This window comes from Sapajus apella, unplaced genomic scaffold, assembly GCF_009761245.1.
Source record: "Sapajus apella isolate SASKATOON/1434 unplaced genomic scaffold, GSC_monkey_1.0 scaffold4, whole genome shotgun sequence".
In the NCBI taxonomy this organism is placed as follows: Eukaryota; Metazoa; Chordata; class Mammalia; order Primates; family Cebidae; genus Sapajus; species Sapajus apella.
The window spans coordinates 3069872-3097347 of NW_022436944.1; the positions used below are offsets into that span (position 1 = coordinate 3069872).

At 35.1% G+C, this 27476-nt stretch overlaps 1 protein-coding gene across 3 annotated transcripts in view; it reads left to right on the forward strand.

The window, feature by feature from the left end:
- PDCD10 (programmed cell death 10) overlaps window positions 1–16727 on the forward strand; it is a 59704-nt gene extending 42977 nt beyond the window's left edge. For 2 of the 3 annotated variants that reach the window (XM_032261339.1, XM_032261344.1), the window contains exons 4-8: window positions 3779–3896; window positions 5155–5281; window positions 12940–13018; window positions 13345–13427; window positions 16239–16724. In XM_032261339.1, coding sequence (XP_032117230.1) covers window positions 3779–3896; window positions 5155–5281; window positions 12940–13018; window positions 13345–13427; window positions 16239–16320 — 489 coding nt within the window. In that variant the 3' untranslated portion in view covers window positions 16321–16724. Of the gene's footprint in view, window positions 1–3778; window positions 3897–5154; window positions 5282–12939; window positions 13019–13344; window positions 13428–16238 lie in introns of all 3 variants that reach the window. The other variant, XM_032261328.1, reaches the window with a different exon arrangement.
- The last annotated feature ends 10749 nt before the right edge of the window (window positions 16728–27476 follow it).

Sequence of the window (27476 nt, forward strand, 5' to 3'; positions counted from 1 at the left end):
ATTAAAAACCTTTGATTCAGACAGATATCCTTTTTCCTTAAAGATTCTCATAATTGTGTGTGGGGACTTACTTGCTACTGCATGTCAGCAGAATCTGCTTCTCCTGTTACTCCTGTTATCTTGACATTTTTTAAATGAAACCTCTTTCTAAAGTTATCAAACTATCCTTGGCTGGCATTAAATTCTTCAGCTTTAGACTTTTCCTTTTGCTTTGTCATAGAATGACTTTGCCTTTTCTTGAATCATATTACGTTCTGTAGGTATGCCTTTCTTATAGATAATCCTGTACCCACATAAAAGCTGCATTTTCAACAAGAGACAAAAAGGTATTTCACAAAACATGCAAAGTTTTCCTACCTGTTGATGTTGCTGCAGCAATTGCTTCATTTCGTGAATTTCCTTTTTTTTTTTTTTCCCTTTGCAGTGATCCTTAGGCTGGATTCAGGCAATTCAGTATCACGCAGTTCACCTTCTTGTCATGTCATGTCTTTGCTGCATGAGCGCACTTCCAGCATCACTAGTGGCACTTTGTTGGTTCCCATGGTGTTATTCCAGGTTTAGAGCATTTTGCACTAAACATGATGGAAAAAAAAAATGTGAGACCTGGGAGGTATTACTTTGTATTGGGATGTGCAGTTTGCTGGAGAGATGAACTGCTCACATGGAGATTATTAGAGTCACACAGTGTTTTAATCATATACTTACTAATACTTGAACTCACTGCAATAGCAATAGGAGGTGGCTTCAAAGTTATTACATATACATATGTATTACAGTTAATTTTGTGCAGTTATGATTTAATATTGCATCTGTACAGTTGTTTATATTTCTGTTAACTGCAAATAGCACCATGTATAGTCTGTGTTTGTGAGTTTTGATTAAGTTTTAACTTTTTAATAATTTTGTATATATTTTGATAGTAGATACTAAAATAGACTAGTAGATACCTATATTTTATGCATTCATAAAGTATGTTTTTGTTATTCTTTTCACTATTTAGAGGCCACTCAGTTTGTAAATTTTCTCAAATTGTTGCTGATCTCCAAAAAAATTGTTCTATATATTTGTTGAAAAGTAACTTCATGTAAGTGAACCTGAGCAGTTAAAACCACTTCTTCAAGCTTTAGCTGTATTCTGCTTGATTCTCTCTCTCCCTTATGTCTTTAAGAGCTTCCAACAGGTTGTCTGTCTTCCAGGTTGAGAATCACTGATCCACAAGAGTGTATGTTGCTGCCCTTCAGGTTATTTTTCTACTACAGCTGGGTTCTTTACAAAGATTAAACACCCATTAGAGTGTATTCTGGAAGAAAATCTAGAGGTGTAGATTGTCTCTTTGATTTAAGAGCATATCTATTCGTTTTGTTTGCTGGAGAGATGAACTGCTCACATGGAGGTGATTAGAGTCATTAAAAATTCAAGCTATTAAAATAAGAATTAGCTTAACCAGGTCTTTAGCCAGCAGGTACTAAGACTACTCCTTCCAAACTATGTACTGAGGTACCTGGTGGCCCATAGCAAATTCAGAGGGATACCATGAAGTATTTTAAAATTTTGCAGGTGTACAGTGATACTCAACATCTGTTTGACACTGCGTGGACTCCTAGCTTGAGGTGGATCGCAGTTCAGCATATTAGATTGTTCTACATTGCTTTCAATGGTGGTAGGTCATTGAGATGCTGGATTTCTTGTCCTGTGCTATGATCTAACAAAAATACCAGAAAAAAATGTGTGTGCAAGAGGAAATGAGAGTGGCAAGGTCCAATCTAAGTCCAGTGTTTGAGAAATTGTGAAGTGCCCAATAGGGACACACATCCCAGTAATAAGTGACCGTGGTTATTTAAGAATGAAGTAAAATATTTTTCTTTCAATTTATGTGTATTTTTTTTTAAAGGCTGAGTAGTTAGGATGTAGTACTTAATAAGTTGTTTGGACCTAATTATTTAATAAACAGCACTGTGAGGTATATCTCTTGACACTAAGGGCACTGAAAACTGAGAAAGTTAAGGACATCTGTGAGACTTCTGTAATGATCTAGCTTTAGCATTTTGGGGTCCCAGACTGAATTGGTATTGAAAACTTTATTCTCAGACTTTTAGCATTTAAACCTTTCAGTAGTTTATTATAAACTTAATCAGAGAGATGTTTTTCTTTTGTCATTCCCTACAAGCACATAGAGAATGCCCCCCACCTATGCAAGATAATTCATTATGTAGATTTATTGCTTTTTAGAGGAGATAAAGTATTGTTACCAAATGCTACACTGTATGTTACTTTGTGGCAGTTCACCACGTTAATGCTATAACAACACATCTTAAGCCATATTTGGACATCTTTTAAAGGAAACTCCTTTTTTAAAAAAGTAGTTTGTTTGTTTAAAATGAGTTCTTATTCTTAATCACAGGCTGGAGTGCAGTGGCGTGATCACAGCTCACTGCAGCCTTGAACTCCTGGGCTCAAGCAGTCCTCCCACCTCAGCCACCCAAGTAGCTAGGACCACACCCACACCCCACCATCCCTGGTTAAAAAATAGATTCTTTCTTAAATATATATCAATGTAAGGAAAAGTCAACATAGTTTATAAAAGAAACAGGATTCAGTCAGACACAGTTTATTGTCATTAATCATCTATCAAAATGATTTTCCCTGAATAGTATTTGACAGCATTTAAAATGATCCCAGGATTGAGATAAATGCGTGCATTTTCTTTTCTTATTTCATCCCACAACTCTTCAGTTTTTGATACTTGAGATCTAATGAGAAACAAGACAAGCTAATGGAAAGAGCAATAGAAAGAGAAGGAAACTATCTGCAGTGATAATCAGTGGAATTGAAGAGGCAGAGGTTAAGTGTGCTTGACACATAGGGTAACAAAAAGGTTGCCATCTGATTAAGATAGAAAATTGTGTTTCTATTTGCTGTTTAATATTAGAGCAAAAAGGAAAGAAAATCATCAGTATAACAATTAAAATTCATAGTCATCCTAAAGGAAACAAACATCAAGTGTGATTATTGAGTTTGGGAAAAACTGAAATCTGAAAATTAACTCTGGCTTTGGTAAACTCAGACAGAACTCTATGCTCAGTCTTGATATGGATAGAAGATTTTATTGTCTTGGGAGTCTAAGTAACATAGAACCAATGCAAACTCAGTGAAATAAGCTCAAAAGGTAGTAAAAGGTTTAATGATGTTCTAGAAACCATTAAAGGAAATATACTTGCTACAAAAATAAAATAGGAAATGAAAATCATTGTGTGGGAAAATGGTTAAGGTAATATTATATAGCTTCAGTAAAACCTTCAGAATAAATCCTTTTTTATTTTTCCTGGCATTCTCTTAATATAAATGCAAAGAGTATACAAAATACTAGATGGATTATTCCTTGGTCCTTGAGTTACATACAATATTAGCAAATTTTTAAAAAGTGTAAAAAAACCCTCCGTATATTTAAAGTAATGAGAAGAGTAATTGATAGATTACTAAAACATATATAATCCTTATTTCTGTGTTATTAGTTCAATTGCAAGAGAGTGTGTAAAGAAGGTGTAGAAAATATTAAGTTCTTTATGTTCAAATGGAAAATGGAACCTCAGTGATAGTAAAGAGCCAGGTGCACAAGCTCTAACAGCCCTTTAGCGAATGCCATCACGATACCTGCTTTACAAAGATTTCTGCCCTTACAAGTTATCAGTGTAAGAAGTTCCCAATAAACAATTAAACTTTGGCTTTAAAATGTTGATTCCTTATCTATATTTCAAAACTAGTTTTCTCTTTATTATAGGCTGAAAAAGAAAATCCGGGTCTGACACAAGACATCATTATGAAAATTTTAGAGAAAAAAAGTGTAGAAGTTAACTTCACGGAATCCCTTCTTCGTATGGCAGCTGATGATGTAGAAGGTATCAGAAAGAAGAACCTTGTTTAAGTTTTACAAATGTTGAATAGCATTTCCTCTAAATCATTATTATTTGGCTAAAAAATCTAACTTCCCTACTGCTTTTCCCCCTTCCCTTCACTTGTGGTGGTGGTGGCTAATCTAGATAAAGTAGAAAAATAGTTTTTTTTCTTGTTTTTTATATTTGTGAGATTTAATTACTTGAAGTTTGCTTATGCTACATGCTTTACTTTTTTCCTCCTTTATGTTTGGTGAGTTTCAGTTCTACTAAAAGATAAGCTATTTGGAATGTGTCAACTTTAAGCAAAAAACAGTTTGAAAATAATGAGGTTCTTGTTTGCTTGTTTTATTAACTTTAGTACAGCATCTTTTTTTCAAGCACAGATTTAAGAGAACAATATGCCCATTCTTTTTGCTTTTCTTATTTTTTTTTTACTTAAAAAAATGACTAGACATTGTTTTTACTTAAGTTTAGTAGCCATTTTCCCACTAATTTAGAAAAATGTGGACATTTAATTGCCCATAATTATTAAGGGAGAACAAAAACCAGGTATTTTAACTGATTCCATGATTATAAGAAAGCCCTTATCATTATTTAGAGTTGAGCATTTGTACCCCATTACATCATAATATATTTAATTGGTACAGTTGTAATGCTGCCAAGCCTACAATGAATCTGGTAAATTCTGGTTGAACCTCCTTTCTGCAATTGCTCTTCTATGATCGCAGCCCTTGTGTTGGATTTGTGGTGGTGGTGGTTTTCGTTTTTAAGTGAGATTTCAAGAATGTGTAAAAGATTTTATTAGATTATTGGGGGGTTTAATATAATGAAGCAATGTATATTCAGTATAGAGGTTTTAGATTTTTAAGCTAATCTTTCTCATTGGCAAATGGATATTACCTTGGCATTAGTTATGAATATTGTTATTTAATTTAAGGCCTCCTTGGGAAATGTAACGTCACAGCACTAATGAACTTAACCCTCCCTTTTAAATCTATTTTTTTTTTTTAATGATTTCATGGGATTTCCTTTTTTCCCAAATTGAAAATATTATTTCATTTTCTGGTATTTTACTGGAAGGGAGCCCTGCTGTTATTACTGGACCAAGTTGAATGCTAATGAATTCTGCTTTGCAACTTTGTCTTTCCTGATTATCTGGCCTTTCTCCTCCCCCAACTGCCTTTGACCAACATTGGAACTCTTAGTTACGAATTTGGCAGAGAGTCACAGGATGTTTTTTATTATGTATTTATTTTATCAGAGTATATGATTGAACGACCAGAGCCAGAATTCCAAGACCTAAACGAAAAGGCACGAGCACTTAAACAAATTCTCAGTAAGATCCCAGATGAGATCAATGACAGAGTGAGGTTTCTGCAGACAATCAAGTAAGCAATTATTTGTTTTGTTTTTTCTTTTCTTAAAAGTACTTCCAAGGCACTACTCTTCTACATTTTTAAATTTTGGTATAACATTAACTTGAAATACTGATTTGAAATAAAATCTCAAATTTTTAAATACTGCATTTTATTAACTTTATGGCATTTGGTTTCAGGGTAAAACATTTTTTAGAATATTTAAAATGAATGAATGACATGTGTCTAAACTGGAATGTAGTTTGAACTACATAAATGATGGAAAAATGTAAATGTTAGATAAACGCATAAACTGGATATGTCATAGAGATTGGTAGTAAGAGATACCAAAATTGTTATTTGGGAAATGACAGAAGTCATTAAGATAAATAATGAACCCTTAGGAATGAGTAGCATTTTCTAAGGCTGACTAAATAGTGAGCCTCTGCCTTTGGGGGATATGGGTGAAATAAGATCAAGAATATGCGTGGGGCCAGGAGGCTGGCTGGTGAGCAGCAACAAGAAGGGTCATCCTAGAGCAGTAGTTCAGACCAGGGGTACTGTCTTCTGGAGTACAGTGAGGGGTGAGAGGGTAGGGGATTGAGTGAAAGCATAATCCCTACATAAGTATCTTTAAACTAGAGAGTCTGATAATTTTCTTCAGCCTCAGTGGATAGAAAACAAAGAAAGCTGGGAATACTTCCAGTGTCACTATCAATGCACGGTTTTGGTGAAACTGTAGGTAGATATTGCTGGGAAAAAAAGATTTAGCACAGGTCTTTTTCTGGAAGAGGCTGAGACATAAGTAGTAACTTTGAAGAACCTAAGGAGAGTCACTTGTAACAAATGTTAATATTCATCTTCTGGAGCTTGGGAAGTGGGAAGAGTGACAGCGGCCAGGCAGCCCAGCCTCATGAAGGTTCTCTGCATGCCAGGGCCCACATGTATCCGATGTGTGGCTTCCCAACTTCCAGTATGCCCAAGAGGACGATCAGCCCAGCAAAAGGGGCAGTAAAGGAATAGCCCAGCCGGGCGCGGTGGCTCAAGCCTGTAATCCCAGTACTTTGGGAGGCCGAGGCGGGTGGATCATGAGGTCAAGAGATCGAGACCATCCTGGTCAACATGGTGAAACCCCATCTCTACTAAAAATACAAAACATTAGCTGGGCATGGTGGTGCGTGCCTGTAATCCCAGCTACTCAGGAGGTTGAGGCAGGAGATTGCCTGAACCCAGGAGGCGGAGGTTGCGGTGAGCCGATATCATGCCATTGCACTCCAGCCTGGGTAACAAGAGCGAAACTCTGTCTCAAAAAAAAAAAAAAAGAAAAAGGAAGGGCCCAAAAGGAGATTGGCATGGCTGTCAGCTAACCTGCTTTTTCAGTAGTGGAAATGAAGCACAGAAAGGTAGCAGGAAGGGATAAATCTTTAGGCAAAAAAGTGCAAACAAAAGGGAAAAGAGTAGCAAAGTGAAAACAGGCCAAAGTGGCTAACCAGGAATAAAGATTTACCTGCAGAAAACAGAGAAACTCAAACTGAAGAGTCCAGCTTCTGAAGCAGGAGAGAAAGAAGCCCACCCTGATTAATATCATATACCATGTTTTTTTAACAGTGGTTCCTTGTCTCCCTTCTTAAAAAATCCAGAGGAATATTTTTATCAACTGTGCTTTAAATGCAAGTTTTTTAGTAGCTCTGGAAACATTTAAGGAAGGAATCCCACCTCGTCCCATTTTTTAGGTGTAAATGCTTTTTTTTTTTTTTTTTTTTTTTTTTTTTTTGAAATAATTTGCTGGTTACTTTTTTTTTCAACCAGAAAATAATGTTGGATATTGAATTATGAGAAGCCTTGACTGTTATGAGTGTCAGCTTAATATTGCATACATGGGTGGTTGGTTTTTATGTCCCATAATTTAAAGCATACTCAATGGCAAAGGAGTCACAGTCCTGCATTTGATATCTTGAACATTTTTAATTACTTCACTCTGTCACCCAGGCTGGACTGCAGTGGCGTGATCATAGCTTACTGCACCCTCAACCTCCTGGGCTCAAGCAGTCCTTCCTTCCACCTCAGCTTCCTGAGTAGCTGGGACTACAGGTGTACACCACCACACCAGGCTAATTTTTTGTGTGTGTCTTAGTAGAGACCACATCTCCCTACATCGCCCAGGCTGGTCTCTAACCTCTGAGCTCAACCGACCTTCCTGCCTTGGCTTCCCAAAGTGTTGGGATTACAGGAGCGAGCCACCACACCTGTCCTTAAATTACTACTACTCTTTATGTTGTTTTCTAGTATTTTAGTAGAATTGTTTAGTATTTAGTAGAATTGTTTCCTTGGGCAAACCACTCCTTGTCAGAAGTGCGTGCACTGTGTAACATCTTTGGCCATGGTAGTCATGTTTTTCTAATAACTTTGTTAACGTGCTGTGAAAGATTGAAGTATGTAGTGTATATGCTATTAAATTGTTACTTGGTGGGATGTATGTAACAGGTTATCAAAATTTTTAAGGAAATTTTGCCTCAGTTGTAAGGTGGAAAGTCACTGGAATAACTTTAAAGAAGAATAATGATACATGTCTTTTTAGATTTTGCAGTACATATGTTGTGTACAAATTGAAATGTCTGTGTACTGATCCTCAACACAACCGATAAAATCTCTCGATTAGGAAAGAAAAATAAAACATTCATCTTTTGAAAATAGTATTCTTTGTAATTCACATTGAGAAATGCTATTTTAGCTTGTTTGGATACCTAGCTAGTTTGGATGCTCTGTTTTGAGTCACATAAAGAGAGAATGCAACTATTTAGCTTCCTTAGGTGCAAACCTTGGTGCCATATATGAAAATATTTTTCTGTGTACATATGGATAACATAAGTCCCATAGAAAATAACGTTTCGTGATAGGTATGCAACCCAGCTATCAAGGAATGACTCTCCTCTTTGACAAAATTAAGGACCAGGAATATGAAAAAGGCTTTTAATTAAATGGCTAAAATCTGTGTCACAATGGACAAACACTAAGGGTTTTATATTTTACCTTTCCTATAGAACAGCCCCAACCTCCTTTTCTATTTTTAATATGTGAAGGGGGAAGATAATCAGCTGTTTATGGAATTTTATTTTTAATCTGGTACAAGTTGAGCATCCCTAATTTGAATATCAGAAATTCTCAATGCTCCCAAATCTGAAACTTTTTGAGCACCGTGACATGACACCGTAAGTGGAAAATTCCACATCTAATGCCATGTGATAGGTTGTAGTCAAAACACAATCAAGACTTTGTTGTCTGCACAAAATACATGCATCTATGAATGCACCTTTATGAAATACAAATGAATTTCATGTTTAGTCTTGGATCTCATCCCTAAGTGTAAAGATTTCTGGTCTCAAGCATTTCATTTAAGGGAGACTTGCCCTGTATAGTTAAAGATGTTTGGTCTGTAAAAGAATAAATTGTCAGTGATCCCAAACTTGGTTTTTAGACTATTTGTTTCTAAAGTTTTCAAATAATTTAGTAAGTTTTCATTTGCTTTGATAATCATGTACTCATTGATGAGCTGTGGTAACATTTCTATGAAGATATGACATTTAAATATAATATTTGCAGATTTTGCTTCAGATTGTCAAAGTAGGTTTACATAATTGATGTCATCTTAATAGCAATCACTTATATAGGACTTATATGCTAAGCACTGTTTTGATCACTTTACATATATTTACCTATCACAACAACCCAGTAACAAGTGAGGAAATTGAAGCAGGCATAGAATGTTCGGTAGGGTCACAGACCTTACCTAGTAAGTGGTAGAGCTGGATTTCAACCCAGGCAATCTGATGCCAGGTGTTCACTGCTATTTCCCAATTGTAGACTTATAATGTTGATCTAGTCTGGTGATTGAAAAAGGAGTTTCTGCCATTTGAAAGAAGTGTGATGAAGGATATCTTAACATAAAATGCCAGTATGTGTGAAAGATAACACGTACTGGCATTTTATGTTTGTGGTTGAAGCTGGGGTCGAAATGTAGCCTAGAGTCCTCATCCTGACACTTTGACATCTCTTTCTCCCTACAAACTTCTGAGACATCTCTGCTAAACCGTCTGTGACTCTAGGGAGCTACAGTTTAAAAACCACATTATTAACAGCACATTTAGTCATAAGGAAATTGAGCTTAAGAGTCTTGTCCGTAGTCATTGACAGGCTTTCGTTAAGGTGTTGTTTCATTTATGAGGGAGTTATAATACTTCAGTTCTGTTTTCTACAGTATACTCATTTAGCACAATTGAATTAAGAGTAATGGCAGTGAAAATTTACTTCTTAACCATTTGAGGAGGGATAATTTGCCCTGGCAGGTTTGTTGATCTGTATGTTAATTTCTGAGACTAAAATTAAACCACATATGAATAGCATAGATAGGCTAAAGTATAATTATTTGTATCACTGACATATATTGGTACATTCTGATGTATGCTCTTACCACTATTAATTGGCAAATTAGTGAATAAAATTTCACTAAAATAGAAAATGATTTCTCCTTCAGGTAAAGCATATTGTGCAGTTGCTGTTTCTCAAATATTTTACTTCCCTTAAATCTAAGATAGTTAAACCCTTCATTCATTTTAGCAACATTTTTCAATAAGCATATGTCAGACATATTACACCAAGTACTATAGGTGATGCTATAGATCGTATCAAAGTATAAGAAAAAAGATTCCTGACAGCTAAAAAATATTCAATTTTGAATATATTAGCAGACCTAGGTTTGAATCTCCATTCCCACATTTAGCTGTGTAACCTTAGATATAAGTTGCTTAACTTCTGTCATTTTAGTTTGTGCCTCTGAAAATGAGGGTAATGACTTGTGAGAATTCAGAGAAATGATGTACGTGAAGTCCCTAGCACAGAACCTAGCATACAGTCAGCAGTGCCTGCTATAATAGCATTGTGAAATGAGGGTTTTTGCTACTTCTCTCAATGGAGTTGATTAGGAAAAATGATCCAGCAAATATTTTAAAAGGACCGTTGATCAGTGAATGTCTGACTACATTTGAGCTATGCAAATATTTTATAAAATTATATTTTTTGAAGTCCAGTACATCTCAGTTAATGGACAACTAGTAGAGACTCGTGCTTTAATAGATCAAAATTAAAAAGCCAGGTATTTATTTACCGTTTGTAATCTGCATTTGTGTATTCTTAGGCCAAAATTTAGCCAGGTTTATTTGTTTTAAGTTAGGAGTTTTCATGAAGGGCTCAGAAGAGATTTTTTCAGAGTTGTCTAGCCTAAGCCAAACTCAACATAAAACACGGGTATTTCCTTTCATTAGCAGGTTTGCATAAACATGTATCATACAAATTTGGGTGACATGATTAGAAACTCTACTTTCCCATACAGTTTTTTGATAAGATTTATGTTTATGTTTCATCTGAAGCCTTTGTCTTTCAGTGTATGTTTTGCAAAGCTGCACTACTGTTAGGTTAGAGCAAACTGCTAAGTTCTTTATCCTTCTGCTCATAGTATTTAGCTTCCCTTGGTGCCATAAATGAAAATACTTTGCTGCAGATTGTTTCTAGAGAACATTTTTTTCTACGATTTGGTAGGGATTTAACAGTCTTTTTTCTCGCGTCCAAACAGAAGGCCAGGCTTAGGAATAAACAGCCTTGGTTGACAGAGTTCTCTGTAAAGCTCTGTTCCAATAAGGCATTAAACCCTAGCTCCAGGTTTTCAAACCTGACTCATCAGCAGAGTTGTTCGTCCCCCACCCACTTTTAAAGTGGAGATTTCCAATATTTATCAGCAGGTCTCTCTTTTTTTGTCCAGTAAAACCTTCCCTTCTTCTCTCATCTTTTAGTCTCTCTAGGTGTGTGGAGCAAAATGTTTCATACTCACTCTTTTGACTTGTAGAATACAGCCACTGTCATTGTATATGAAACATATGTTCATCTTGATGACTACCCCTGAAAACCCATTTTATTCCTCTTTAGCAGAATACTGAAATATACCACAAAGTGAGACTGCAACAAACTTCTGTCTGATCACTGTGTAATTTGCTCCATTGTATTCCATTCTAAGTAACTCCATTGTGGATTTGGAGAAACTTGCACATTTAGACAGTTAACTTTTTTGTTGAAACTGCAATTTTTCTCACATAATAGTCCTATGATAGCATTTTGTTAAACAGTCGTAGGTTTATGTCCATCACACCAATATACAAAGATTCAACTTGCTTAAGCCATAAACAAAGGAATAGTTATCTAATTAAAAACTGCTGTTACTAAACCAGAGGCAAAAAAAAAATTGGACAGACAACATTTATGTAAGACTTATTGTCCTAGTTGAATACGTAATGTTTTCAGGTTTCAGCCCAGTACGTGTTTGACCCGAGAGGTAATAAGTAAAATGTTATTGAAATAATTAATGAAAATGTAATTACTACTTCAGAGTAATCTAAAATACTTGTTTATATCAAGATTCTGTATGCTTTTAATCCTTCAAGTTTCTACATGCTTATTTACTGAAAAATATGCTGGGAAACACACACATGCATACAGAAACCTGGACACTGAGGTTTTTCTCCCCTTGAAATAAGAGTGCTGAAATGTTTCAATACGAAATAACTGAAATCTGACATTTTTAATTAATGATAGTAATAAAATGTTATGTTTAGGGTGGTGCAGATTTACATCTTACTCATTTCCTCACAGTTGCATTTGAATAGGTTTTTGTAGTGACTTAACAGCTAAGCGAATGGACGTGAAAAAGAAGGTTTGTCTTAGAGAATGTGAGACTATTTAAGAATGCAGAATTACATTACAGTTTGACAAAAAAATTGCTATGAGGTTAGAATGGAAATCAAAAGGGGCTAGATATAAAGGCAAAAAAGTTCAGAAAAAATGGTGCATGGACAGGAAGAGCAGTTAACTCAAATGAGAATTACTGATTTCTTCTTTTTCTTTCTTTAGAAATGGGAGGAAGGTGTTGATGCTTATGTAGTCAAAGAGTGATTTCTGGAAAGGTTAAAGTAGAAGAATGTTGTGATGTTGTCTCCCCAGTAATTTAAATATATTTTCCAAGGAGAATAGTGACTGACAGCAAGCGCTTGAAAGAGGAGGATATTTGGTGGCTGGGTAGAACCTAATAGTGTCTATAAAAGAGTAAAGGAGGAGGAATATTTTCTAAGGAGGAACTGTTTTATGTTAAACATCAAAACTAATAGGTATCTAGCATCAGTGTTGTTAAATACAGAATTGAGTTATATGTATATGTAATGCAGAATTTCATAAAATTGTTATTAATTGTTCAAATAACAAAAGTAGAGAATATGATAACTTGAATTTAGCTACGTTAGCTAGAGGAAAGAAAAATTTTAAAATGGGAAAGGACAGGCATAGGTAATGGTAATCCTTTTATAAATTTGAGTAGGGAATGCTGAATGAAATGTGATTGATTGGAGAAAGTGGGTGTTGGTTGGCAACCTTGGTTAGTGATGCAAGAGAATTAGGATTACAGAGGGATACAGGCTTAAAACCTCCACTGCAACCAGCTAGCCAAGAGGTTGGCTCTGATGAAGTGATTGTACTTACGATAATTGTGTGCTGTGATTAGATTGAGTGTACTTAATTTCTTTCAAATATAGCTGATGTTCTTTCACAAATTTTCTTTCAAATGGAGCTGATAATCTTTATTCTTTTCCCAACAGGGATATAGCTAGTGCAATAAAAGAACTTCTTGATACAGTGAATAATGTCTTCAAGAAATATCAATACCAGAACCGCAGGGTATGTTTAGTAGAAGCCTTCCTAGTTGACACCCTAGATGTTGGTTTATGCCTAGTTGTTTTATCGATTTAAACATAAGATTGATTATTGGAAATAGTTTTGTGTCATTAACCATTGAGTTTATCCTTGAATTTAAATATGCCTTTTTATTTAAAAAAATGATTTAATTATTTAATAATTTAATAAATAATTGTTGCCTATTAGTAATATTCATGTAAAGTGCATCATGCATTCCATATTCTGTGTACTCTCCTGTCCTTGCCTTTGGCTTTTGTGATTATGTCTCTTATTTAGTATGTTTTTCTTATTATATTTCATGTCTGTAGGCACTTGAACACCAAAAGAAAGAATTTGTAAAGTACTCCAAAAGTTTCAGTGATACTCTGAAAACGTATTTTAAAGATGGCAAGTAAGTACTATAATTTATCCTTTACTTTTAAAATTAGATTATGTTGTTTTATATGATAAGAAAACCATATAAATTAAGCCCTTTTACTTTGTCGTTTGTATTCCAGGCAACTGGTAATCAAGCCAGACCATTAAAAATAGAAAATGAATGGTCGCTAATCTAGCCATAACTCCATTCTAGAGCAGGAGTTATCAGACGTTTTCTGAAAAGAGCCAGATAGTAAATATGTTAGATTTGGTGGGCCTGTTGCCATTATCCACCTCGTCTCTACTGTTGTAGTACAGAAACAAGCCACTTGTTTGTACAAACAAGTGTACAAGCAAGGAGGTGTGACTGTTTTAATAAAACTTTATACAAAATTCAAATGTCAGTATCTTGAAATAATTTTTACCTGTCCGATAATATTTTTATTTTTTTAGCATTTAAAAATGTAAAAAGCATTTTTAGTGTATTGGTCTACTTTATACACTCCTGAAACAATGGTTCTCAAACTTTAGTAGCATCAGAGTCATCTGAAGGACTTGTTACAGCACAAATTGCAAATTGCTCAAGGGTCACGCTTCCAGAATTTGATTTCTTTGGTCTAGGGTGGAGCCCAAGAATTTGCATTTCTTAGAAAGTTTCAGATGATACTGACATCACAGGTGTGTTGAGAACTACTGTACTAAAGTTAAAGCAATAGTTATCAATCCTTCCTATGCATTAGAGTCACTTGAGGCCAGTTTTTAAAAAATTTATTGCCTAGGCCCCACCTGCAGAGATTCTGATTCAGTTGGCTTGGCGTGGAGCCAGGCTTTAGATGTTACATAAAAGTGCGCCAGATGTTTTTAAAGTGCTGTAAGGGTTTTGATTCACTGTCCTAGTAAGAGGCTTTCACAGCATCATTCTATAAAGTAGGAAATGTACTAAAATGTAAATTGGACATTGTTTTTAAATTTACATATAATTGGTTGTAATGCACTATAAAAAACCAAGAGATTTTATATATTTTAACATACAGACATGCATATATATATATATATATATATATATATAAAATGTGTAAACTGATGCAGAGGCCGGCCACATAGTTATTTGCACTTCAAATCAAATGTGAGAATTTTTTTAACAAGATTATTTTTTGACACTGATTAAAGTCAGAAAAGTAATCTAAATAGAGACCTCAGTCATCCCATCCTACTATCCAGGTTTTAAGATCTCTATATTCATGTCATATCATTACATTATAGTAATATTTAAAAATGATAAAAATACATTAAGTAGAACTCTGTTAATTTTCAGAGTCCAACATGTTAATTTTTAACAGTTCAAACATCTTGAAATATTTACATTGTGAATTAGAGATATCGAGCTAAATTTTATTAATTGTTTTATGGTGATGTTCCGTACATAGGTTTGTCTAAGGGACATGCTCCTTGATGACTTAATAAGCTGGCAGTTGTGTTTTGAAAATAAACTTTAATCTATGCTAAGCCCAAATAACCAAAAACATATTAAAAGAATAATTTACATGATGGGATCATTATTTCTGATTTTAATTACTATTATGGAATAAGCACATTGAAAGGTAGACGTTAATTTAGAGCCTAATTTTCATTAATTTGAAATTATTTACTCCAAATATGGATAATTCAGTCTCCTTGCTACTACTTTCTCTCCATTTGGTAGCTTTTTAAGGTTCCAGTTCTTTGTGTATGAATAATGTGCTGTGAGTTTTTTATGTCTCCTCAAAACAGAAAATTAGTGATAGAGCCTGATCTTTAAGCCATGGATTTGCATTGATTCAGCTATTTATTTCTGGGCCTTCTTTTTTTTTTTTTTTTTTGAGATGGAGTCTTGCTCTGTCAACCAATTTGGAGTACAGTGGCACAGTCTTGGCTCACTGCAACCTCTGCCTCCCAGGTTCAAGCAGTTCTCCTGCCTCAGCCTCCCGAGTAGCTGGGATTACAGCTACCTGCCACCACAACCAGCTAATTTTTGTATTTTTAGTAGAGACCAGGTTTCACCATGTTGGCCAGGATGGTATCCAACTCCTGACCTCGTGATCCGCCTGCCTGGGCCTCCCAAAATGCTGGGATTACAGGCATGAACCATGGCGCCTGGCCCCTGGGCCTTCTCTTTTGAGAAATGTCTAGGATGCAGGTACATGCTAGTTACAAGACTGTTAAGACCCCCACAGTGGGAATAGGGTGTCAGCTCTCTGTTCCAGCCACATGAAGATGAGCCATTAGGAGAATGTGGTGGAGCACAAAGCCAATTTTAAAGAATGTATTTTTATATGTTGTCAGCTCCCAGATTTTGAAACTGCATGATTATTTTGTTTTAAAAGTATATTTATAGTAAAAGTAGTTTGTAGTTTAGAATTTTTTTTTTGAAGGTGATAAAAAAGATTGGGATGAATCAGATTAGAAGTAATTAATGTACAAGATTTTGAGATTATGATACTTTGCTAGATTTTACTTGTTAACTTCTATGAAGCCACAGCTGGAGACCACATCTGAATCCCCCTTTTGGCCAGTTAACTTGTTTCATCTATAAATGAACTGGGGTTGTTGAGGTGCTAACCTATCATTAGCAGCCCTCCCATACTTTATTGCCAGTCAGAACCACCAGGGGGCAGTAATTCCTAGTTAGTTTAAAATGATGCAAGGCTATGAAATCCTAAATTGGAATAAAAATTTTAATACTCTGTACTAATTTGTCTTTTTTTCTTATTAAATTGATTTTATTGCTACTGTTAATAGTATAAATCTTAAAGGGTGATTTTTTTTTTTGGTTGAAATTAATGCTTATTCTTTTCTTTTTAAACAGGGCAATAAATGTGTTCATAAGTGCCAACCGACTAATTCATCAAACCAACTTAATACTTCAGACCTTCAAAACTGTGGCCTGAAAGTTGTATATGTTAAGAGATGTACTTCTCAGTGGCAGTATTGAACTGCCTTTATCTGTAAATTTTAAAGTTTGACTGTATAAATTATCAGTCCCTCCTGAAGGGATCTAATCCAGGATGTTGAATGGGATTATTGCCATCTTACACCATATTTTTGTAAAATGTAGCTTAATCATAATCTCACACTGAAGATTTTGCATCACTTTTGCTATTATCATTCTTTCAAGAATTATAAGCCAAATGAATTTACGCCTTAATGTGTCATTATATAACATTCCTTAAAAGAATTGTAAATATTGGTGTTTGTTTCTGACATTTTAACTTGAAAGCGATATGCTGCAAGATAATGTATTTAACAATATTTGGTGGCAAATATTCAATAAATAGTTTACATCTGTTAAACATTTCTTTACTTGAAAAAAAAAAAATGCATGTGTGTGTGTGTCACAAGACCAAGACAACTTGGTATAATGTCTAAAAAACTTCTAACGGGAGCTTATCAGCAGTTTATCATCATCAAATAATAAATCAACAAGAATTTCTATTTTTGTCCTTACTCACTTTGGACAAAAAGTAGTCAATGGAAATATTTTTGTTAATTATTACATATAAGGTACTGAGTATTTTTATATGATTTCCAACCTGTTTTAAAAGAGTTGTTATAAGAAATGGCATTTTCTAGTGCTTTCACACTATAATGCCACTATTTCAACTCTTGTGACAAATGTAGATTTGACTCCGCTGAAAAATTAAGTCTTTCATATACGGGGCGCTCATAAGCTTTGCACAGTTTTTTCCCCCAAAATAGCCACAATTAATTTGAAGCTGTAGCAACAGTTGGACTGAAATTGTCGTGTTAATATTCTATACATTCTTCAACTAGTTAGTTTTATTTCACCATAGAGCAGTTTTAAGGAAATTATGTATCAAGTATTCATGTTAAGTGGTTTCATTTTTCAATTATGATAAAAGGGAAGAAATCAGAATTTGCTTATTTTTATAAAGATTTTAAATGTTAAACTAAGTTTCTGTTGGCAGTATACTTTTTGCTGTTATGCAACTGTTATTTTTTCTCCATTTTAAAAAACAGATTTTTAAAGAACTGTCATTGGCACCATATTAAATGGATATGGAAAATATGTTGAAAGGAGCAAAAAACCATAGGCAATTGGATGAAATCTCTTAACTAATGAACATTATACTGACTTTTTTTTTCTTCAAAGATATGTAGCCAGTAAAACAAGTAGAATGGTGACCTTTATTATTTATTTTTGGCATAAGCTATCATTCACTCTTGGCGGTAGATGAGTGATCATTTGCTGAATAGACTTGTGGATACAGGAAGAAGAAAAGATCCTGTTTTATTTGCAGCAGACTTTTTTTTTAACATCATTTCTAACATCATCTAACATTTAACATCGTCATTGATTCTCCTGTCTTTACCCTCCTTAAGAGAACTCAGCTGGCTACTAGAGGTGCCTCAAATCACCTGTTTTTATAAGCCTTTCATATTTTCATTCCACTATCCATTATTTCTGACTTGTTTTCACAAAATATTCCTTCGCAAAGGAGGCTTATTCTTATAATACTTTAGTTTCTTTTGTGATTCTGCCAACAGGGCTGGGTTTGCGGTAAAGAAAAGTGGCTTCAGAGGAAAGGAAGAGGAGGAATAACAGTCCTATGATTTAGCTATCTTACCATTGAGGAAACTGACAGAGCTTAGGGTACACAGCTGGTAACTGCTAGGGCCAGAGTTTTTGTGTCCAGAGTCCATGTTCTTTTCACTGAACTGTACTGTCTCTATTACTGAAAATATATCTTGTTTAGGGTATTAGTTCCCAAACACCAATTTGAGAACCCTATCCATGATCCACAGGAAAATGAGAAAAATTAGAACAATGATTATTTTTTCATAAATCTAACCGTATTCCTTTTAAAGGTTCATGGAGATTACTGCTGTTTTGGATGTTTAAAATACCCCCTTCCACACTTCTTTTTAAATAAACGATATAATAGTAAATTTTTTCTAAATGACTTTTTAAAACCTTATTAGGCAAAACAGGTTGACAACTCATTATCAGACTGTCTTAATTTAAACGTTTTATATGGAAATTTCAAATTTACAGAAAATTAGCAAGCATAAGAATAGTGCAAAGAATATCTGTAGGTCCTTTACCCAGACTCAACTATTCAAAGTTTACCCTCTTCATTTTATTGTTTGCTTTTTTGTTTGCCCTGCCTTAAGTCTCCTTTACTCTGAATTAATTCCATGGCCACCTTGGTCTTTTATAGCATTGAATTGGATTTAAGTTACGCATTCTTGGTGAGAATACTCTGTTGATGGTACTGTGTCATTATGGTATGACCCTGGGGGCACACAATGTCCATCTTACTAGTGGTGTTAATTTTGATCACCTGATTAAGGTAGTGTCCAATTTCTCCAATGTGTAGTTTACTGTGTTTTACCTTGTACTTAATAAGCAATCTGTGGGAGACTCTTAAGTCTATGCTAACAACATTTTCATTCAGGATTTAGCATGCACTGATGATTCTTGATTATTCAATTTCCAACTTCAGCATTCTTTTCACATGTACCAGTTGGCAATTAATATTTTATGTAGCCCTCTTTTCTCCCCTTACCCTCCAGTTCATCCATCTATAGCCACCTCATTTTTACATCTATTATTGATATAAACTCATCCTTTTTAATGTTTTTCCAGTGGTTTTTAATTAATTTTACCATAGTTACTTTGATGCTCAAGTTGCCTTAGATTTGCACGGTAGAAACTATTGAGCTGGCTCCCATATCCTTGTGTCATCCTCTGTCATTTGTTTAAAGTACTTCTTACATTATATAGAAGATATTCCGGGATCTAGAATCAGCAGTTTCTCCATAGAACCCCAGGGAATATTAGATACCTAGATCTGGATGCTGGATGTGCTCATTGCTACTGGGCATCTGTTTCTAGGCTATTCCGTAGACAGAACAAGAAAAGTCATATGTACAGTTGGCCCTCTGTGTCCATAGGTTGTGCATATGTGAATTCCACATCCCTGGATTCAACCAACTGGGGATCAAAAAATATTCAACTAAATAAGATACAATACAATCTTTTTGAGATGAGTCTGTTGCCCAGGCTGGAGTGCAGTGAAATCTTGGCTCACTGCAACCTCTGCCTCCCAGGTTCAAGCCATTATCCTGCCTCAGCCTCCCAAATAGCTTGGATTACAGGTGCCTGCTGCCACACCCGGTCAATTTTTGTATTTTTAGTAGAGAGGGGGTTGAAACCCCCTATGTTAGCCAGGCTAGCCTCAAACTCCCAACCTTGTGATCCGCCAGCCTTGGCCTCCTAAAGTGCTGGGATTACAAGTGTGAGTTACTGTGCCCGGCCTGATAAATTTAAAAATTCAATATAACAGCTAATGTCATTTACATTGTATCAGGTATTATAAGTAATCTAGAGGTGGTTTAAAGTATATGGGAAAATGTGTATATGTTATATGCACATACTATGCCATTTTGTTTAAGGGCCATGAGCATCCTCAGATATTTGTATCCCGGGGGGGTCCTAGAACCAATCCCCCATAAAGGCATGACTATACGTTAGCACTCGATATGCATATCCAGATAGCATTTATATGTGCTAATATACATGTTATATTTGATTTCAGAAATGAGTTTACACCAGTGCCTCCAATTTCAATCCATTATCACAGGATTCTTTCTCATTTCCCTATTCGTTTTTTTTTTTTTTTTGAGACGGAGTTTCGCTCTTGTTGCCCAGGCTGGAGTGCAATGGCGCGATCTTGGCTCACCACAACCTCCGCCTCCTGGGTTCAGGCAATTCTCCTGCTTCAGCCTCCTGAGTAGCTGGGATTACAGGCACGCGCCACCATGCCCAGCTAATTTTTTGTATTTTTAGTAGAGACAGGGTTTCACCATGTTGACCAGGATGGTCTCGATCTCTTGACCTCGTGATCCACCCGCCTCAGCCTCCCAAAGTGCTGGGATTACAGGCGTGAGCCACCGCGCCTGGCCCCCTATTCGTATTTCTATGTCACTTCTTCCTCAAAAATCCTGGATTCCTCTCAAAAATAAATTGATTTATTTACTCTATCCTATGTCTGAAACAATTTTAGAATTACTTTTGCCTATGTTGCTGTAAAAATAAGATTATTTGCAGTTCCCTACCTATATCCTGCCCAAGCTTAAGGATAATGGCTACATTGTGCATTTATGAATTATTTGTATTTTTTTATCCTTCACTGTGATTATGTTATTTAAAAGACAATTGAGTTCATTTTTTCAATTTCAGGTTTAAAATCTTTCTCCAAGCCCCCTCTCATCCTTGTTGATTTAATTTTATTTAAAAAATCAATGGAGCCATAACATGCTTCTAGAAGTTAGAACCTTACTAAATTATATACCCAGAAGTGTAACTTTCTCTCATGTCTGTTCTGCCCCATTCCCATCCATTGTAGGTACCCAACATCACTGGTTTTGGTTTTTGAGGTTTCTTTTTTATGAAGGAAAACAATAAATGTATGGTTTTTTTTTTTCCTCTTTCCTTTCTTTCTTACACAAAAGGTAGCATACCTGAAGGGAGACCAACCATCTTAGTTTGCCTAGTACTGAGAGATTTCTTGGGTCACAGAACTTTTAGTGCTAAAACTGGGACAAGGAGGCCAGCTGGGATGGCAGGTCACCTTACATACACTTGTTAACACAGCTTTATTGATGCATAATTTGCATACCATAAGATTAGCATCTATGTCCTTTTGAACTTTATTGAAGTATAATTTAATGCTATAAAATGTTGTCTATGCTATTCACTGATATTTGATAAATTTACAGAATTGTATAACTGGATCACAGTCTTACTAGAATATTTTTATCATTGCTATAAAATATGCTCAGTTACAGTTAATCCTTGTTTCCTCTTCCAGCTCCAAGGAACCACTAGCTACTTTCAGCCCCTATAGATTTTTCTTATCTGGACATTTTATATAAGCAGAATCATATATTTTCAATTTGGCTTCTTTTGCATAATGTTTTTGAGGTTTATCTATGTCATAGAATATATGGGCATTTCTGTCAGTATACTTATTGCTGAATGGTATTTTATTATATACTATATACTATGGTATGTTTTATTCATTTATGTGTTGACGGACCTTTTGATTCCTTTTTTTGGCAATGGTGCATAATGCTGCTATGAACATAATCGTGCAAATCTCTGAAAGTGGCTTTTCATTTTGGGGTAGGCGTGAAGTTGCTGGGTTGTAAGGTAAATTTATATTTATATAAGAAATGGCCAAAACTTTTCTAAGCGGCTGTATCATTTTACATCCGTATCAACAATGTATTAAGGTTTTCTGTTTCTCCACATTCTTATTATGTGTTAATGGCTTTTGAAAATTATAGACATTCTTGTAAGTGTGAAGTAGTGTCTCATTGTAGTTTTAATTTGCATTTTCCTGACAAATGATATTGAGCATTTTTTGTGCTTATTAGCTGTTTCATATACATGCTCTTATATATACTACATTTTTCAATTACCATTTCCATAAATTCATGTAAATTCAGAGATCAATCTCTCACACACTTTCTTTTGTAGTATTCCATGGCATGTAGGTGCCATAGTTTTTTTCTCAACAATCTACTTTCTATGGGCATTTAGGTAGCTTTTAATATTTTACCAAAATACAAATAATGATACAATGAATCTCCTTACATATGTTTTATTTAGAGTACATTTCTCGAATGGGATTACCAAGTCAAAGGATATATCGATGTGTAGTTTTGTTAGATGTTGCCTTTCCAAAAAGGTTGTGGCATGTCAGATTCCACCAGCAATGTGTGATACTGTTTCCCCCTGCAGCTTCACTAACAATGGATACACTGTAAAGCTTTGAAGTTCTGTCATTCTAATGGGTGGGAAGTAATATCTCATTATAGCTTTAATTTGCATTTTTATTATGAAGTTAGCCATCTTTAAGGACTATTTTTCGTTTTCGTGATTTTGACTTTGTTTATGGTGTTATTTTGCTATGCAAACTCTTTCTTTTGTAATCAAATTGATTAACTCTCCTGTGAAACCATGTGGGCTTGGTGTTTTTGGGAATTAGTTTCTTGATAACTTTATTTCTTATATTTAAATTGATTTCTTTAAATTCTTTTTGTTTCTACAGGGATCACTTTGCTAAACTGTGTATTTTTAAGAAACTGTCCATTTCCTCTTAGTTTTCAAATGTGTTTCCACTGAAGTAATTTGTTTTTTAAAAAATTCTCTATATCAATAGTTATTTCTCCCTTGTTATATTTTATTCTATTTGCACTTTCTCCCTTTTTTAAAAAAGATTGAATTAGCAAATCATTTGTTGTATTGTTTTGCTTTTTTTCAAGACTTTACTCATTAATTTGATGTACTGTTTTTCTATTTTCTGTCTCAATTTCTGTTTTTATTTTCTGTGGACTTTTTTGCATTTGACTTTGTTCTAGTTCTTTCAAGTTAAGAATTTAGTTTTTATTGATACAGGTATTTATGACAGTTTCTGATTACTGCTTAGAATGTATCTCATAGATATATTACCATTGTTTTTCAGAAATTATGTAATTTTTGTTTGTATTTCATATTCTGACCAAGAGCTAAGTTTAACAGAATATCTTTCATTTACAAGTGGAAGGGCCTTTTTGGTTTTATTTTTAATTTCTATTTTAATTGCACTGTGATCACCAGTATTGTTTGTAATAATTTTACCTTATAGTATCTGCTGATATTTTCTTTGTGCCCTAATATGCTCAAAAATTTTAAATATACATGTGAATGTATGTATACTTAAGATTGTACATTCTCTATTATTAGGATGTAACATCGATTTTATTGTTATTTAGCTCTTATATATCTTTACTTCGTTTTTTGTTTGCTTGACCAGTCTTCTTGTACTGTGTGTTAAAGTCTCCTTTTAGTAGCATGTTTGTCTCTGTTCTTTCTGCATCTGTTGTAGTTTGTTTTATGCAGATATTGCTGTGTTGTGGTATAGCCTATTACATCCTAAATGTGAAATGTGGATTTTAATATTATAAAAATATCCTTCTTTGCTTTGTTTAATGACTTCTGAAATTTGTCTTTTGACCTTGAGTTAAACCCATTCACATTTATTGATATGACTGTCATGTTTGGGCTTAATTCTGTATTCTGTTATATTGTTTGTTATAATTGTTGTGTGTATTATGCCGTAGTTACTGTGTATCTTTCAAGATTTGGTGTGCTTCTGCTTTTTTACAGTATTTTGTGAGGAAGATTTACATTTTTGTTCCAGTGTTGCTTTGTATTAATATTTTAAAGTCTTTTGAATGCTTTTTTTAATTTCAACTTTTAATATCAGGTATGTTGTCTTTAAAACAGATCCTTTAACTCTCGCCTGTTACCTAAATGATGGTCAGTGTTCTCATTCATACTTTCTCTTTTTCTCTCCCTTTTTTACATTTTAAATTGCATTGTTCTACTTCATCAAAACATCGAATGTTAGATATTATTTTACCCATGTTCACATCGTTATTTCAGTCTAAACTTTACAATTAAATATATACAGTGCTCACTGTTAATCCTTTTGCCAAAGTTTTGTTAGTCATTTATTAGATGAAGTTCATCTTTTAGCAGATTCCTCAGGAAGGGCACATCTATACGGTATTCTTTGAGCCCTTTTGTGTTCCACATTATTTTCCTATAGTCTTGATACTTATAGAATCCTGTGGTTGTTTATAATATCCTTGGTTCTCATTTTCTTTCCTTAAGTTTCTTGAAAACATGGCTCTACTGTTGCCTGCTTTGTATGTTATTTTTGATAAGTCTGTTGTCAGTCTAATTCTCTTGCTTTTGTTTCATTTTTTTGCCTATAAACCATTAAGTTTTTATTTTTATTTTTTAATTTCAGAGTCCAATAGGATATGTATCACCATGGTTTAATCCAGGTCAATTTTCTTTCTACTTGATGGACATTTTCTGTGTGTAGATAGAGGTGGCCTTTTCCTTCTTTCTTCTTCCTCCTCCCCCTCCACCTCCTTTTCCCCTCTTTCCTTCTTCCCCCTCCTCCCCCCCCCCTTTTTTTTTTTTTTTTTTTTTTTGAGACAGGGTCTTTATTGCTCAAGCTGCTCACTGCAGCCTTGATCTCTTGGGCTGAAACAGTCCTCCTGCCTCAGTCCTCCAAGTAGCTGGGACTACAGGTGCATGTCACCGTGCCTGGCTAATTTTTGTATTTGTAGAGACAGGGTTTTGTCATGTTACCCAGGATGATCTTGAACTCCTGAGCTCAAGCAGTCTGCCTGCCTCAGCCTCCCAGGTCCTGAGTTTACAGGCTTGAGACACTGCACCTGGCCCAGCTTCTTTTATTTTTGTTTGTCTTGGTTTTTTTTTTTTTTTTTTAAGATAGAGGGAGATTTTCATCAGCAGAAGTTGGGAAAAGATGTTGGGAAAAGGAGGAGGCCAGCATGCCTTGTTCTTTTTGAGACCACTGGAGATTCAATCTTTCCTTATTTTATTCTTCCCTTTTACTGCCTCATTGTCTTCTGGAAACCGTGCTTCACTAATGCTTCCACTTCCGGTCTTGCTTCTTAATATGTAAGTAGTGTTGTAAACTACCAAGTACTCACCTGTGTTCAGAATTTTGGACTTTAATATTACACTTTCTCTTTCTAGGCAGAATTCTTCCTTTGCTTTGTCTAAGTCCTCTGTTCCCTGTACCCCCTTTTTACAGAATCTCATAAACTTCCCCTTGCCTAATCTCCGCACTTAGAGGCTTATAGCATCAGGGGAGCAGTCAGAGCTCTCTGTTGGAATTTTTCTTCTTTGAAGTGATCTGAAGGCTACAGTGTTTTCTGTCTCCTAGTAATACTGAATGCATAGGTCATCTAAGGTTTAATTTATTCTCTTTGTTGGTATTGTAGGATGTGGGAGAAATTCAAAATTAGCTACCATTGTTCTCTAGAACTGTAATGTTCTTTGCCAGTTTTTAAAGTAATTTTGCTTGTTTGTGAAATTCATAATTCTTGAAACCTGACCCTTAGAGATAAACCATCCTGTGTTGTCCCTTGGGAAGACAGATTCAGCAGAAAGCTATTGGCTCTTCTCGGTTTTTCTTTTTCTCTTTTCTCATAAGCAGTATGAGTAGGAAATAAGCTCCATCACTCGCTTTTCCTGCTGTGTTTGCTGTTAACTGGCAGGTTATCTTGGGACACAGTTATCTTTCTGAGGAGGTTCTCAGTGGCATGCTCATATTGGCTAAAGTGGGATATTCATGGATTTCAAATTAAATAATATGTCTATTAAGTCCAACAACTATTTCCAGTCATCTGACACCACTTAAGTCAACTGTGATAAATGTTTTAATAGTGTGCATTTTGAGTAAAATTCAGTGTCATTAATGATGGCTAAACTCAATTATATCAGTCTACTTGGGCTAGCATAAGAAAATACCATAGAATGGGTGTCTTAAAGTTATTTCCTCACAGTTCTGAGAGCCAGAAGTCTAAGGTCAAGGTGCCAGTATGGTTGAGTTCTGGTGAGGGTTCACTTTCTGGCTTGCAGACAGCTTTCTCACTGTGTCCTTACCGGGCAGAGAGAGGGACAGAGAGAAAGACGAAAAGCTCTCTGGTATCTCTGATAATGGTATCAATCCTTTTATGAAAGCCCCACCCTTAAGATTCCATCTAAACCTAATTATCTCCCCAAAGTCACACCTTCAAATACCATCACATATGGAGTTAGGGTTTCAGCATAATGAATTTTGAGGGAACACAATTCAGTCCATAGCACCACTCAAGATAGTGCCTGCTTGGAGTATAGAATTCAGGATTCTAACAGGGCAAGGAAAATCTGACACTGGTGGTTGAAAAGAATAGTATTCTTGAAAAAACAGGAGGGTATTGTTGACAATGTTAGGTAAGTATCGTGATCAAATGGAGATGAGTTCCACAAAGAATTGAGAAAGATTCAGAGAGCACAAGAGATGCCAGCCAAAAGAAATGGCGAGTGCTTATTAATGAACTGCAGCGTAGCAGGGGTAACACAAAAGAAATCAGTGAGAAATAAAGGTCGTATATTAATATATTAGTTATTCCTAAAAAGATCCCAGAAGAGAAAGAAAACAGCAACTCAGATATAAAGACAGAAAGTTCTTTTTCAGGATGTTCTACTTTTCCAGAGGGCTATACATAAATGGAAATTATGTTGTAAATTTTATTTTCCTAAAACCTGTGTGTAGGTGGGATAGCTAATCAGGTTCTTACTAGCAGTGTGCTCTTATATAAATCTTAACTTTCTGAGCTTTAATTTCCTCACATAAAATTTTGGGGCACATATGAGACATTTCCTCCCAAAATATTAGCCCACTCCCCATTTGCTTTCTTTTAAGGAGACTATCCTCATTATATTTGGCCCTTGGTTCCCTCTCTGCATTCTCCCAGTAGAAGATGGGATAGACAATAGGCAGTAGAACTGTGTATGAGAGTTCTCCAGACAGAGAATGAAGAGGATATAGATATGTATATGAAATTAGCTCATGATTACAGAAGGATAGGTTCCAAGATCTGCTTTAAGGTGAGCTGGCAAGCCGGATACCCAAGAAAGCCGATGGTTTAGTTGCAGTCTGAGTCCAAAGGTCTGAGAACCAGGAGAGCCAATGTTGCAGTTCCAGTTCAAAGGCCAGTAGGCTCAAGACCCAAGAAGAGCCAATGTTTCAGTTCAGGTTTGAAGGCAGGAAAAAAACCATTGTGTCAGTTCGAATGCCGTCAGGCAAAAAGAATTCTCCCTTATTCAATGGAAGGTTAGCCCTTTTGTTCTAATCAAGCCTTGAACTGACTGAATGAGGCCCACTCATGATGGAAGCAATCCCGTTTATCCATGCCACTGATTTAAATGTTAATCTCAAAACACTTTCACAGAAACACCCAGAATAATGTTTGACTAAATATCTTGGCACTTTGGTCTAATCAAATTGGCACATAAAATTAATCATTGTAGTTGTCAGGCAGGGAGTCTCAGCCTGTTGGCAAGACTTACTGTAGAGGGAAAAGAAACAGCAAAACAACCTAGAACTGGCCAATAATTTTGATTTAGAATTTAAGTCACAGGAAATATTCTATTGTTTTTGAAATG